The 14103-nt window shown below is 45.0% G+C and overlaps 1 protein-coding gene across 1 annotated transcript in view; it reads right to left on the minus strand.

Annotated features, from left to right (window-relative positions):
- LOC309549767 (uncharacterized protein) overlaps positions 1-14103 on the minus strand; it is a 145793-nt gene that overhangs the window by 17344 nt on the left and 114346 nt on the right. Inside the window, exon 24 of the mRNA XM_082250279.1 lies at positions 562-639. Coding sequence (XP_082106405.1) covers positions 562-639 — 78 coding nt within the window. The remainder of the gene's footprint in view (positions 1-561; positions 640-14103) is intronic.

The raw sequence follows: 14103 nt of genomic DNA on the forward strand, positions 1-14103 counted from the left end.
GTGTCTCTGGGTGCCCTTTGCTTGGTTGGAAGTAGTAGTTGTCACACTATTGTATGACCATCGTCTCCAGGGGAGGACTTGCCCAGGGGGCAGGGGGGCTGCTCTGATTCCCCGTACAAAGGCTGCACCGCTTCTGCCATAGACATGCCTAAAGAATGGTGAAGAGAAGTCAAAAGCCCCCACCGCTGACCTACTGAGTGCGGGATGAAGACAAGGATAAAGAGCAGCCCCCTCCCTCACCCTAGCATGGATGGTGTAAACTGTGTCTGAGCAGAGGCCAGTTCCATGCCCCACTGGAAACTCTCCTCCCCCAGCAAGCCCTGACCGAGCTGTCCCAGCTCCCCAAAACTGCCCCCTGCTGGCCAGGTGGGGAACCAGGATTCGATCAGTAGAGAGTAACTGGAGCGGAGTTTAAGCTTGGAATGGGGGTCAGGAGGAGGCCAGGAAGAGGGAGAGTGGGGGGAGGGCCGAGTCGCTGCACCACGGGCCTCTGGTTTTTACTTGCCCCCTGGGCCAAAAGTTGCCGGTCAGCCCCTGATCGTCTCCCCATATCCTGCTCACCTTTTTTCCGCCTGACTGCAGGATGTGCTTCTTCTCCAGGGAACCTTCCATCAGCTGATAGTCCAACTTCCGAGTCACCTGCAAATCACACCAACACCATATAAATCTGCTCCAACCAACAAATAGAGGATCCATACAAATATACTGTACCATGGAAATATATCTGACTTTGGGTGCATCGCTCTGAAGCCTACACTAAATTCCACTAAAGACTAGAAGATCCACTTGATAATTATGGGAATCTAGAAAGGGTCACATAGTTTACTTTTAATAATTTTTATTAGGTTCAAAGAAATATAGAATTACCATTAGGCAAGCAGTATGTGGATGCCAGGGTAGGTACAAAGAAACATAACATAACAAGGGTAACGGGACTTTATGTATGCCCATGAGAGCCCAGTAAGCACTAAATTGTTTTTGTAAAAATACAACATTTTTTATTTAAAATATAAATTAAAAAAGTATCATAACATGTACCATACAACACACGAATAAAATATATATACAATACAGAGCTTATATATACGTGATCAATAGTAAGTTGGTCTACACGTTTCGCAGGAGCGCCCACTTCTTCAGGACTGAGTAGATTGAATATCACAGAAAGCTCTGATTAAATATATCTAATAAGAAAAATAAAAAACACAGATATATCACAGAAACTTTACAAACCCAATTCCAAAAAAGTTGGGACACTGTACAAATTGTGAGCAAAAAAGGAATGGACTAATTTACAAATCTCATAAACTCATATTTTATTCACAATATAATATAGATAACATATCAAATGTTGAAAGTGAGACATTTTGAAATGTCATGCCAAATATTGGCTCATTTTGGATTTCAAGAGAGCTACACATTCCAAAAAAGTTGGGACAGGTAGCAATAAGAGGCCGGAAAATTTAAATGTACATTTAAGGAACAGCTGGAGGACCAATTTGAAACTTGTTAGGTCAATTGAAACATGATTGGGTATAAAAAGAGCCTCTCAGAGTGGCAGTGTCTCTCAGAAGTCAAGATGGGCAGAGGATCACCAATTCCCCCAATGCTGCGGCGAAAAACAGTGGAGCAATATCAGAAAGGAGTTTCTCAGAGAAAAATTGCAAAGAGTTTGAAGTTATCATCATCTACAGTGCATAATATCATCCAAAGACTCAGAGAATCTGGAACAATCTCTGTGCGTAAGGGTCAAGGCTGGAAAACCATACTGGATGGCAGTGATCTTTGGGCCCTTAGACGGCACTGCATCACATACAGGAATGCTACTGTAATGGAAATCACAACATGGGCTCAGGAATACTTCCAGAAAACATTGTCGGTGAACACAATCCACCTTGCCATTCGCCGTTGCCGGCTAAAACTCTATAGGCCAAAAAAGAAGCCATATCTAAACATGATCCAGAAGCGCAGGCGTTTTCTCTGGGCCAAGGCTCATTTAAAATGGTCTGTGGCAAAGTGAAAAACTGTTCTGTGGTCAGACGAATCAAAATTTGAAGTTCTTTTTGGAAAACTGGGACGCCATGTCATCCAGACTAAAGAGGACAAGGACAACCAAGTTGTTATCAGCGCTCAGTTCAGAAGCCTGGATCTCTGATGGTATGGGGTTGCATGAATGCGTGTGCCATGGACAGCTTACACATCTGGAAAGGCACCATCAATGCTGAAAGGTATATCCAAGTTCTAGAACAACATATGCTCCATCCAGACGTCGTCTCTTTCAGGGAAGACCTTGCATTTTCCAACATAACGATGCCAGACCACATACTGCATCAATTACAACATCATGGCTGCGTAGAAGAAGGATCCGGGTACTGAAATGGCCAGCCTGCAGTCCAGATCTTTCACCCATAGAAAACATTTGGCGCATCATAAAGAGGAAGATGCGACAAAGAAGACCTAAGACAGTTGAGCAACTAGAAGCCTGTATTAGACAAGAATGGGACAACATTCCTATTCCTAAACTTCAGCAACTTGTCTCCTTAGTCCCCAGACGTTTTCAGACTGTTATAAAAAGAAGAGGGGAGGCCACACAGTGGTAAACATGGCCTTGTCCCAACTTTTTTGAGCTGTGTTGATGCCATGAAATTAAAAATCAACTTATTTTTCCCTTAAAATTATACATTTTCTCAGTTTAAACATTTGATATGTCATCTATGTTGTATTCTGAATAAAATATTGAAATTTGAAACTTCCACATCATTGCATTCTGTTTTTATTCACAATTTGTACAGTGTCCCAACTTTTTTGGAATTGGGTTTGTAGATATATCTATACAATTGCAACATTTCATTATCAATGTTCTATGCTGGGAAAAGGTAGAAAAAAAGGGGGGGGGACCACAATGACCATAAATTAATAAATATGAATGCACAACAATAATTGAAATATCCGATCTTTGAAGTGTCCCAAGGGCCACCAGGAGATTTTATGTTTTCACTTATGCCTCGTACACACGTGCAGATTGTCGGCCGAAAAGATTCGGCTGACAACCGATTGGCCGATTGTAGGCTTGTTAGTATGATGCTTCCGACAGCCGACAGCGCACTTTTGTGAGGTCAGGCACTGATGTTTGACGAGAAGGCCTGGCTTGCTGTCCCTGCTCTAATTCACCCCAAAGTTGTTTTATCGGGTTGAGGTCAGGACTCTGTGCAGGACAGTCAAGTTCCTCCACCCCAAACTCGCTCATCCATGTTTTTATAGACCTTGCTTTGTGCACTGATGCGCAGTCATGTTGGAAGATGATGGGCCAACCCCAAACTCTTTCCACAAAGTTGGGAGCATGAAATTGTCCAAAATGTCTCAGTATGCTGACGCCTTAAGAGTTCCCTTCACTGGAACTAAGGGGCCAATCCCAACCTCTGAAAAACAACCCCACACCATAATCCCCCTCCACCAAATGATTTGGACCAGTGCACAAAGTAAGGTCCATAAAGACATGGATGAGTGAGTTTGGGGTGGAGGAACATGAATGGCCTGCACAGAGTCCTGACCTCAACCTGATAGAAAACATTTGGGATGAATTAGAGCGGAGATTGCGAGCCAGGCCTTCTCTCCAACATATCAGTGCCTTACCTTACATATGCGCTTCTGGAAGAATCATCAAACATTGCCATAGACACACTCCTAAACCTTGTGGACAGACTTCCCAGAAGAGTTGAAGCTGTTATAGCCGCAAAGGGTGGGCCAACTCAATATTGAACCCTACGGACTAAGACTGGGATGCCATTAAACTTCATGTGTATTTAAAGGCAGGCGTCCCAATACTTTTGGTAATATAGTGTATTTAATCAGAGCTTTCTGTGATATTCAATCTACTCAGTCCTGAAGAGGCGGGCACTCCCAGTAAATGCATAGATTAGCTTACTATTGATCACGTATATATATATCTAAGCTCTGTATTGTATGCAGGGCTGCTGTTAGAAGTCCCGCCCCCCCATCGAATATATCAAAACAATATTTTCACCAAAAATACACTAAAATCATTATTAGCTGAAACTTAACATAGAACCTGTGTAAATTAGCCCTTAATTGTTTTTTTACATTTAAATTTTTTTTTTAAAATGTTAAAAATGTTGAAATTATTTTATTTTACAATTTTTTTAGAATTATTTATTACAGTGTTTATTTATTTTTTTTTTTTTTACAATTTTTTTGTATGTTAAAAATGTTGAAATTATTTTATTTTACAATTTTTTTTAGAATTATTTATTACAGTGTTTAATTTTTTTTTTTTTTTACAATTTTTTTGTATGTTAAAAATGTTGAAATTATTTTATTTTACAATTTTTTTTAGAATTATTTATTACAGTGTTTAATTTTCTTTTTTTTTACAATTTTTTTTTCTTTTTACAGGGAAGCCTGCAGTGCTGTGGGAAGGTGGGGGGGCACTCCCAGTAAATGCATAGATTAGCTTACTATTGATCACGTATATATACAGTGGGTACGGAAAGTATTCAGACCCCCTTAAATTTTTCACTCTTTGTTATATTGCAGCCATTTGCTAAAATCATTTAAGTTCATTCTTCTTCCTCATGAATGTACACATAGCACCCCATACTGACAGAAAAACACAGAATTGTTGACATTGTTGCAGATTTATTAAAAAAGAAAAACTGAAATATCACATGGTCCTAAGTATTCAGACCCTTTGCTGTGACACTCATATATTTAACTCAGGTGCTTTCCATTTCTTCTGATCATCCTTGAGATGGTTCTACACCTTCATTTGAGTCCAGCTGTGTTTGATTATACTGATTGGACTTTATTAGGAAAGCCACACACCTGTCTATATAAGACCTTCCAGATCACAATGCATGTCAGAGCAAATGAGAATCATGAGGTCAAAGGAACTGCCTGAAGAGCTCAGAGACAGAATTGTGGCAAGGCACAGATCTGGCCAAGGTTACAAAAAGATTTCTGCTGCACTTAAGGTTCCTAAGAGCACAGTGGCCTCCATAATCCTCAAATGGAAGACGTTTGGGACGACCAGAACCCTTCCTAGAGCTGGCCGTCCGGCCAAACTGAGCTATCGGGGGAGAAGAGCCTTGGTGAGAGAGGTAAAGAAGAACCCAAAGATCACTGTGGCTGAGCTCCAGAGATGCAGTCAGGAGATGGGAGAAAGTTGTAGAAAGTCAACCATCACTGCAGCCCTCCACCAGTCGGGAGACGAAAGCCTCTCCTCAGTGTAAGACACATGAAAGCCCGCATGGAGTTTGCTAAAAAACACCTGAAGGACTCCAAGATGGTGAGAAATAAGATTCTCTGGTCTGATGAGACCAAAATAGAACTTTTTGGCCTTAATTCTAAGTGGTATGTGTGGAGAAAACCAGGCACTGCTCATCACCTGTCCAATACAGTCCCAACAGTGAAGCATGGTGGTGGTAGCATCATGCTGTGGGGGTGTTTTTCAGCTGCAGGGATAGGACGATTGGTTGCAATCGAGGGAAAGATGAATGCGGCCAAGTACAGGGATATCCTGGACAAAAACCTTCTCCAGAGTGCTCTGGACCTCAGACTGGGCCGAAGGTTTACCTTCCAACAAGGCAATGACCCTAAGCACACAGCTAAAATAACGAAGGAGTGGCTTCACAACAACTCTGTGACTGTTCTTGAATGGCCCAGCCAGAGCCCTGACTTAAACCCAATTGAGCATCTCTGGAGAGACCTAAAAATGGCCGTCCACCAACGTTTACCATCCAACCTGACAGAACTGGAGAGGATCTGCAAGGAGGAATGGCAGAGGATCCCCAAATCCAGGTGTGAAAGACTTGTTGCATCTTTCCCAAAAAGACTCCTGGCTGTATTAGATCAAAAGGGGGCTTCTACTAAATACTGAGCAAAGGGTCTGAATACTTAGGACCATGTGATATTTCAGTTTTTCTTTTTTAATAAATCTGCAACAATGTCAACAATTCTGTGTTTTTCTGTCAGTATGGGGTGCTATGTGTACATTCATGAGGAAGAAGAATGAACCTAAATGATTTTAGCAAATGGCTGCAATATAACAAAGAGTGAAAAATTTAAGGGGGTCTGAATACTTTCCGTACCCACTGTATATCTAAGCTCTGTATTGTATGCAGGGCTGCTGTTAGAAGTCCCGCCCCCCCATCGAATATATCAAAATAATATTTTCACCAAAAATACACTAAAATCATTATTAGCTGAAACTTAACATAGAACCTGTGTAAATTAGCCCTTAATTGTTTTTTTACATTTACATTTTTTTTTTTAAATGTTAAAAATGTTGAAATTATTTTATTTTACAATTTTTTTAGAATTATTTATTACAGTGTTTAATTTTTTTTTTTTACAATTTTTATGTATGTTAAAAATATTGAAATTATTTTTTTTTTTTTTACAATTTTTTTAGAATTATTTATTACAGTGTTTAATTTTTTTTTTTACAATTTTTTTGTATGTTAGAAATGTTGAAATTATTTTATTTTACAATTTTTTTTAGAATTATTTATTACAGTGTTTAATTTTCTTTTTTTTTTTTACAATTTTTTTTTTCTTTTTACAGGGAAGCCTGCAGTGCTGTGGGAAGGTGGGGGGGGGGGTCAGAAGCAGGCAGAACAGGGAGGGGTGATCGGTGTCGGAGAAGCAATTACAGGAATGATGCCCTGTGTCTGTGTCTCTCCCTGCAGCAGCTGAAAGCTGCCAGGAGGGGGAGAAACTGGCTTTCAGCTGCTGCAGGGAGCTGCACAGGGCTTCCTTCTGGAATTGTCCCTCCGCCCAACTGCACCGATTCCCTGTGTTGTTAGACCCCCCTCTGTGCCCGGGCCCCCTACAGAATGACTGGTGGTCCCCCCCTATCAGCGGCCCTGAATATATGTATATGGAAGGATACATTTTTTGATACCTTTTTAATGTATATTTTGAATGAAAAATTTTGTATCAATTTAGTGCTTACTGGGCTCTCATGGGAATACTTAAAGTTCCGTTACCCTTCTATTTGTTTTTGTTCATATATTTTGCTGGGATGATGCCTAAAATAGTTGGATTAATCTATATAAATGTTATCCCACCCCCAAATCTCCAATTTAATAACATAACAAGGCCACATTGCCCAGTATAAAAATATAAACCTAACAACATACATGGAGTAGTAACAAGGAGGTGCAAGGTGAATGCAAAACGAATTTGCCCCCTCATAGGTGTGCGTAGCCTGTTGCATTAGGGTGGGCACCCCAAAGCTCAAACACAGAGCAACAGAGGCAGTAGCGAGGGGTGTACACATGGCATGGATGTGATGCTTTGCTTCGCAGCCATGGCAGAAATTACAGAGTGCAAAGCACATGTGAACCAGTCGCTATTATTTTATATATATTTTTTTATTTTTTTTTTTATTAATTTTTTACCTGCCCTTTTAGGGTCTTTGCTAAAATATAAGGGTTCTAAACAGACCCCTGATGCCTTACATTTAGGAGTGAGAAAGTGACTAAGGAAAGGATGGGGGATCAGATGCTAGAACTGATCCTCCTGCAGTGCAGCCTGAGGGAGGGAGAGGAGGAGAAGCCGTCAGCACTGCAGGGGGAGGAACAATTGGATCGGGATGGTGCCCCCATTTGAACACAAGGACATGGGCTCGGTACAAGAAGGCAAGGCTGTATTGCCTTATAATCGGCTCTGGTGCACGGGTTAATTAGGATGTGCCCAGGCACATCCGGCACACCCCCTGCACACGCCTATGTGCCCCCTTATTCAATGAGGAACCAAAAATACCAGCAAAAAAGGGGCTCTCTCTGTCAACCAAAAAAGACTGGCCATCGAGAGCCAGCATGGTCACAAAAAAACAAAAAACCAAACAAGAAGGAAAAAAAAAGAAATAGAAGGGAAAAAAGAAAGAGAGGAAAAAGAAAACCGGTCCGGACAAAGACTAGAGAGGACTTTCAAGCAATGTAGCAAGATTCAAATTCAACATGCATAAAACTAGCCTAAGGCTCCCAGGTCCTTACAAATTTTTGGATTGAATCTTGAAGAATACTAACAATATTTTCATGTAATATAATCCAAGAAATCTTTTTCTCTGCCTATGCGAGACGCACAGAGGGCTGCTTCCAGGATTTGACAATGGTCATTTTAGTTTCCAGTAGTATTGGGCCTGATGCACAGAAAAAAAGCCCCAAAGCCAGTAGCAACGCCAGGAAAAAGTGGCTGCAAAAACGCTTTTTTAGAAGCGTTTTGCATTGGCGTTAATGCGCATTTAGCCACATCAGCGTTTCTCTGCCCTCTTCTTTTTTCCACTCCCAAATCCAATTACTACAGCTTAAAAACACCTGACGCGGCTAAATGCTGTATACACGCGTTTAGCTGCAATCAGAGAGATGCTCCATAAAGCCTGATGCACACAGCGCGTTAAAAAAAAAAAAAAAGCCAGTTCTGACGCCAAGAAAACGCGGCTGTAAAGCACGCTTTTTAAATCGTTTTGCATTGGCGGTAATGCGCGTTTAGCTGCACTAGCGTTTAGCAGTGGTCATTTTAGCTCCCAATAGTAATAGGCCGGATGCCTAGAGGGCCTTAAAAAAAAACAAGCTTCAAAGCCAGTAAAAAGCGGCTGTAAAAACGCATTTTTAGAAGCAATTTGCATTAGCGTTAATGCATGTTTAGCCGCGTCAGCGTTTAGCAGCGTTTCTCTGCCCTCTTCTATTTTCCACTCCCAAATCCACATTACTACAGCTTAAAAACACCTGACGTGGCTTAATGCTGTATACACGCGTTTAGCTGCATCAGACGTTTTTACAGCTGTAACTCTGCTGCTCCATAAAGCCTGATGCACACAGAGTGTGAAAAAAAAAAAACGAGCTACAAAGCCAGCCCCGACGCATTGGCTTTAATGCGCCTTTAGCCGCGTTAGCGTTTAGCAGCGTTTCTCTGCCCTCTTCTATCTTCCACTCCAAAATCCAATTACTACAGCTTAAAAACAGCTGATGCGGCTTAACGCTGTATACACGCGTTTGGCCGCGTTTAGCTGCATCAGACGTTTTTACAGCTGTAACTCTGCTGCTCTAAAAAGCCTGATGCATGCAGGGCATTAAAAAAAAAAAAAACGAGCTGCAAAGTCAGTTCCAACGCCAGGAAAACGCGGCTGTAAAAATGTGCTTTTAAAAACATTTTGCTTTGGCGTTAATGCCCGTTTATCGCCATTAGCGTTTAGCAGCGTTTCCATCCACTGGGGCGTTTATTAGAGCTATGTGAGGCATCTGAGGAACAGATACCCCCTTGAGCCTACGCAATCTGTGGGTACTCCCACCACACACGGTGTATAGATCCTCAGGGATTACACCCTCTACATAAAGGGGAGACAGAGGGGTACATTTTAGCCAAACGCGTTGGAACCAAGTACCATCAAGTGAGTACCTTCAAACTGGCCTCCATCAGAGCTTCCTACGTAACATAACATACATAACAGGAGCGTAAATAACACCAGATCCCTGTCCTCCCCAAGGTGCCGCTCCCAGCTGAGCATATAAGAGAACTTGGAGGGCGTGCCTAGTAACCACCCATATATATATGTAGCACCCTCCTAGGTAGGTGCTAGTAAGAGAGTATAGTTTTTGGCTCTGTCTGCCTATCAGAGGAGCAGCAGGCAAATCTATATTGCTTTCTGCTTAGCAGAGAGCAGGATCTGGGAGTAAAGCCCCGTACACACGTACCGATGGTCGGCATACAAATGTTCCTCTTTTCTCCCCGGGATGTCGGTGTCTGCTGAAAAGTGCAAAGACAGCACAAGGACAGCACAAGAATTTTGTCCGCTGACTGCAGAAGTGATGTCATGTAAGGCCCCATGCACACGGGACGTTTTTAACGCCGCTGTAAGCAGCGTCAGGTGTTTTCTTTTTGCAGCCTAAAAACGCCCCTCCATGTTATTCTATGGCCTCATGCACACTCAGACGTTTTTGAGCTGTAAGTGGCTTAGACGTTTTTAGGCTGCAACAAGAACCCACCACCTGCGCGTTCTGAGGACCAGCGTTACAGCGTTAAAAACGCCTGACGCTGCTAAAAGCTGAATAACTTTGCTATAACGTTGCTTAACGTGCGTTAAGCCACGTTATACGTTTTTTTTTCTTCCATTCAAAATCAATGGTTCCCTATGGGATCCTATTGATTTGAATGGAGGTCGCACCGCAACACCGCAAGTCGGATCCGACTTGCGGGGTGACTTGCGCTGTGGGAATCTTGAGGGGGAACGCCACGCCAAAATGGGGAAAAAACGGCGTGGGGTCCCCCCCAGGGTTCCAAACCAGGCCCTTCGGGTCTGTTATGGAATTTGAGGGTAGCCCCATGCCGAAAAAACGACATGGGGTCCCCCCCAAAATCCATACCAGACCCTTAACCGAGCATGCAGCCCGGCAGGCCAGGAAAGGGGAGGGGACGAGCGAGCGGCCCCACCCCCCCTGGACCACACCAGGCCACATGCCCTCAACATGGGGGGGTGTTGGTGCTTTGGGGCAGGGGGAGCTCTGCACCCCCCACCTCAAAGCACCTTGCCCCCATGTTGATGAGGACAAGGGCCTCATCCCCACAACCCTGGCCGGTGGTTGTGGGGGTCTGCGGGCAGGGGGCTCATCGGAATCTGGAAGCCCCCTTTAACAAGGGGGCACCCCAGATCCCGGACCCCCTCCCTATGTGAATGGGTATGGGGTACACTGTACCCCTACCCATTCACCCCATAAAAGGCAGTGTATGGAAATAACGACAAGAGACGTTTTGGAAAGTTTATTAAAAATCTTCATCCGACTCTTCTTGTCTTCTCCTCTCCGGGGTCTTCTGCTCTTTTGCTGTCCGCCCTTCTTGTCTTCTCCTCTCCGGGGTCTTCTCCGGTGTCTTCTGCTGTCCGCCCTTCTTGTCTTCTCCTCTCCGGGGTCTTCTGCTCTTTTGCTGTCCCCCTCTTCTTGTGTTCTTCTCTCCGGGGTCTTCTGCTGTCCTCTCTTCTTTTCTTCTCCTCTCCGGTCTTCTGCTCTTTTGCTGTCGGCTGTCTTCTTCCCCCGGTCCTCCTCCGACGACGTCTCCGCTGATTATGCCTTTCTCTGGTCTCTTCAGCTTATTATATAGCCATTAGGGGCGTGGCCCCGATGACGTCATCTGGAGGCCCCGCCCCCTCATGTCACAGATGACGTCATATGTGACATGAGGGGGCGGGGCGTCCAGATGACGTCATCGGGGCCACGCCCCTAATGGCTATATAATAAGCTGAAGAGACCAGAGAAAGGCATAATCAGCGGAGACGTCGTCGGAGGAGGACCGGGGGAAGAAGACAGCCGACAGCAAAAGAGCAGAAGACCGGAGAGGAGAAGAAAAGAAGAGAGGACAGCAGAAGACCCCGGAGAGAAGAACACAAGAAGAGGGGGACAGCAAAAGAGCAGAAGACCCCGGAGAGGAGAAGACAAGAAGGGCGGACAGCAGAAGACACCGGAGAAGACCCCGGAGAGGAGAAGACAAGAAGGGCGGACAGCAAAAGAGCAGAAGACCCCGGAGAGGAGAAGACAAGAAGGGCGGACAGCAGAAGACACCGGAGAAGACCCCGGAGAGGAGAAGACAAGAAGGGCGGACAGCAAAAGAGCAGAAGACCCCGGAGAGGAGAAGACAAGAAGAGTCGGATGAAGATTTTTAATAAACTTTCCAAAACGTCTCTTGTCGTTATTTCCATACACTGCCTTTTATGGGGTGAATGGGTAGGGGTACAGTGTACCCCATACCCATTCACATAGGGAGGGGGTCCGGGATCTGGGGTGCCCCCTTGTTAAAGGGGGCTTCCAGATTCCGATGAGCCCCCTGCCCGCAGACCCCCACAACCACCGGCCAGGGTTGTGGGGATGAGGCCCTTGTCCTCATCAACATGGGGGCAAGGTGCTTTGAGGTGGGGGGTGCAGAGCTCCCCCTGCCCCAAAGCACCAACACCCCCCCATGTTGAGGGCATGTGGCCTGGTGTGGTCCAGGGGGGGTGGGGCCGCTCGCTCGTCCCCTCCCCTTTCCTGGCCTGCCGGGCTGCATGCTCGGATAAGGGTTTGGTATGGATTTTGGGGGGACCCCCACGCCGTTTTTTTCCCATTTTGGCGTGGAGTTCCCCCTCAAGATTCTCACAGCGCAAGTCGCCCCGCAAGTCGGATCCGACTTGCGGTGTTGCGGTGCGACCTCCATTCAAATCAATAGGCTCCCATAGGGAACCATTGATTTTGAATGGAAGAAAAAAAAACGCTGCTAAAAGCTACGTGGCAAAACGTGCAATAACGCCAATGGAAAAAGCTACTGAAAGCACGTTTTTACAGCTGCTTTTTCCGGCGTCAGAACTAACTTTGACGTACGTTTTTTCTAACGCCCCGTGTGCATGGGGCCTAATGGTTAACTTTCCCTGTGTTTTCTATTTTCTGAGCATGCCCAGTCTTGCAAATCTGCGGTCTGTCGGCCGAATTCTGTACTGACACGCGAACAATCGTCCGTTCTGGTGTCCGCAGACAAAAATTTTCATGTTTGCACGAAAGACTTTTGTCCGCGGATTGTGCGCAGACATCTGTCGGAGGCACCATACTAACACGCGTACAATCGGCAGATCTTTCGTCCGCCGACGTTTGTATGCCGACGATCGGTACGTGTGTACGGGGCTTTAGGTCTGCTCATTGTGCTCAGTATGCGATTCATTGGGTCTAGAGAGTGTTTCACACTGGTCCAATAGGGAGGCATGTTGGACAGTGGGAGGAAACCTGACCAATGGGTACACAGGCTTTAATACAGTCCCGGTGATTGGCAGAGGTCGGCTGTCTCAGTGCATTATGGGATATTGTATAAAAGCCAGAAGCACATGTGTTGCAGGGTCTGTGGCTGGTGAGCAGAGTCCCGGAGGGAGGGTGGTGGCTGCCTCCTCCTCTGTAGTGGTGGCACGTGGTCGCAGGCGGTCGACCTGGGGAATCAAAGGAACCCAGAGGTCCAGGAGAACTTACTATAGGGGGAGAGACACTGGAGACCCTCGTGACAGTATCGTGAGTACAGGGGATTGTGTCAAGGGGCCTGACCTGAGGGGGGCCTCACCGGAGTAGGATAGTCAGAGGACAGGTGTCAGTGTGTCAAGTGAAGGGATACTAGGAGAGTATCCTGATGAGAATTAGCTCATCAAGTCTTCTGGATAGAGACTTAACCCAAACTCCCCTAGTGGCAGGGTGAATCAGCAGCCTGGCTGCATCATCAGATAGGAGTCCTCATATCTTGTGAATAGTTGATCTGGAGTATCCCACTATTCCCTTCTCACACCCCTATTTAAAATAAAACACCAAAAACAACCACAAACCCCTGTACTGATCATTGACTGAGCGAAGAAGTAAAGTGTTAAATTGTGACCGACCGTGTTGCTAACGGTAACCCAGGGGGACCCGAAAGTGTGTTATCCAGCAGTCCTCAAGGGGGCAGTGCTACATATAAAAGATATACCCCCCTCTGGCCCGAGACCTGCGAACACCACTTTTCGTACAGGTTCCCTGTGTATTGTTCCTGCCTGTCAGGCTGAAATGAGCGCAAGAAGTGCGAGATCTGAAAAAAGTGAAACTGCTCTGACGAAGGCATTTCAAGGACCTCTGTACAATGATGCAATGTAGAGGATCCCCTATGGGTAAAGGTCACATAATTTAATGAAGTCGTGGACCACTGCTGTAGAGCACCAGGCCACTTCTTCATCCCCAACTATTCCTCATCCTCTACATCCTTAACCATCCTTTTTGTGGTTCCTATTACATTAGTAGTAGAGTGCTGTACCATGCTAGCCATTGATCTGTGTAGAAGGTTTAAAGTTTAAGGTTCCCTTCATATCTTAGCGTTGCCTCACCATTGACATACATCGCTTTAAGTCAGCCTAATAATTTTGAATGGGATGCCACCATAACGTGAAACCAGACATGAAGCAAAGACCATGTCCCTCAGTACCTACTGTACTTGGGCGTTGGGGGGTCATTTTGAATGAATGAATAACTTAAGTTATTAATCACTTGCCGACAGCCTAACGACTATTTACGTCGGCAGTCAGCCCCTCACAGGCAAAGCGACGTAGTACTACGT

This window comes from Pelophylax lessonae (assembly GCF_965119305.1).
Source record: "Pelophylax lessonae genome assembly, chromosome: 3".
Taxonomy (NCBI): domain Eukaryota; kingdom Metazoa; phylum Chordata; class Amphibia; order Anura; family Ranidae; genus Pelophylax; species Pelophylax lessonae.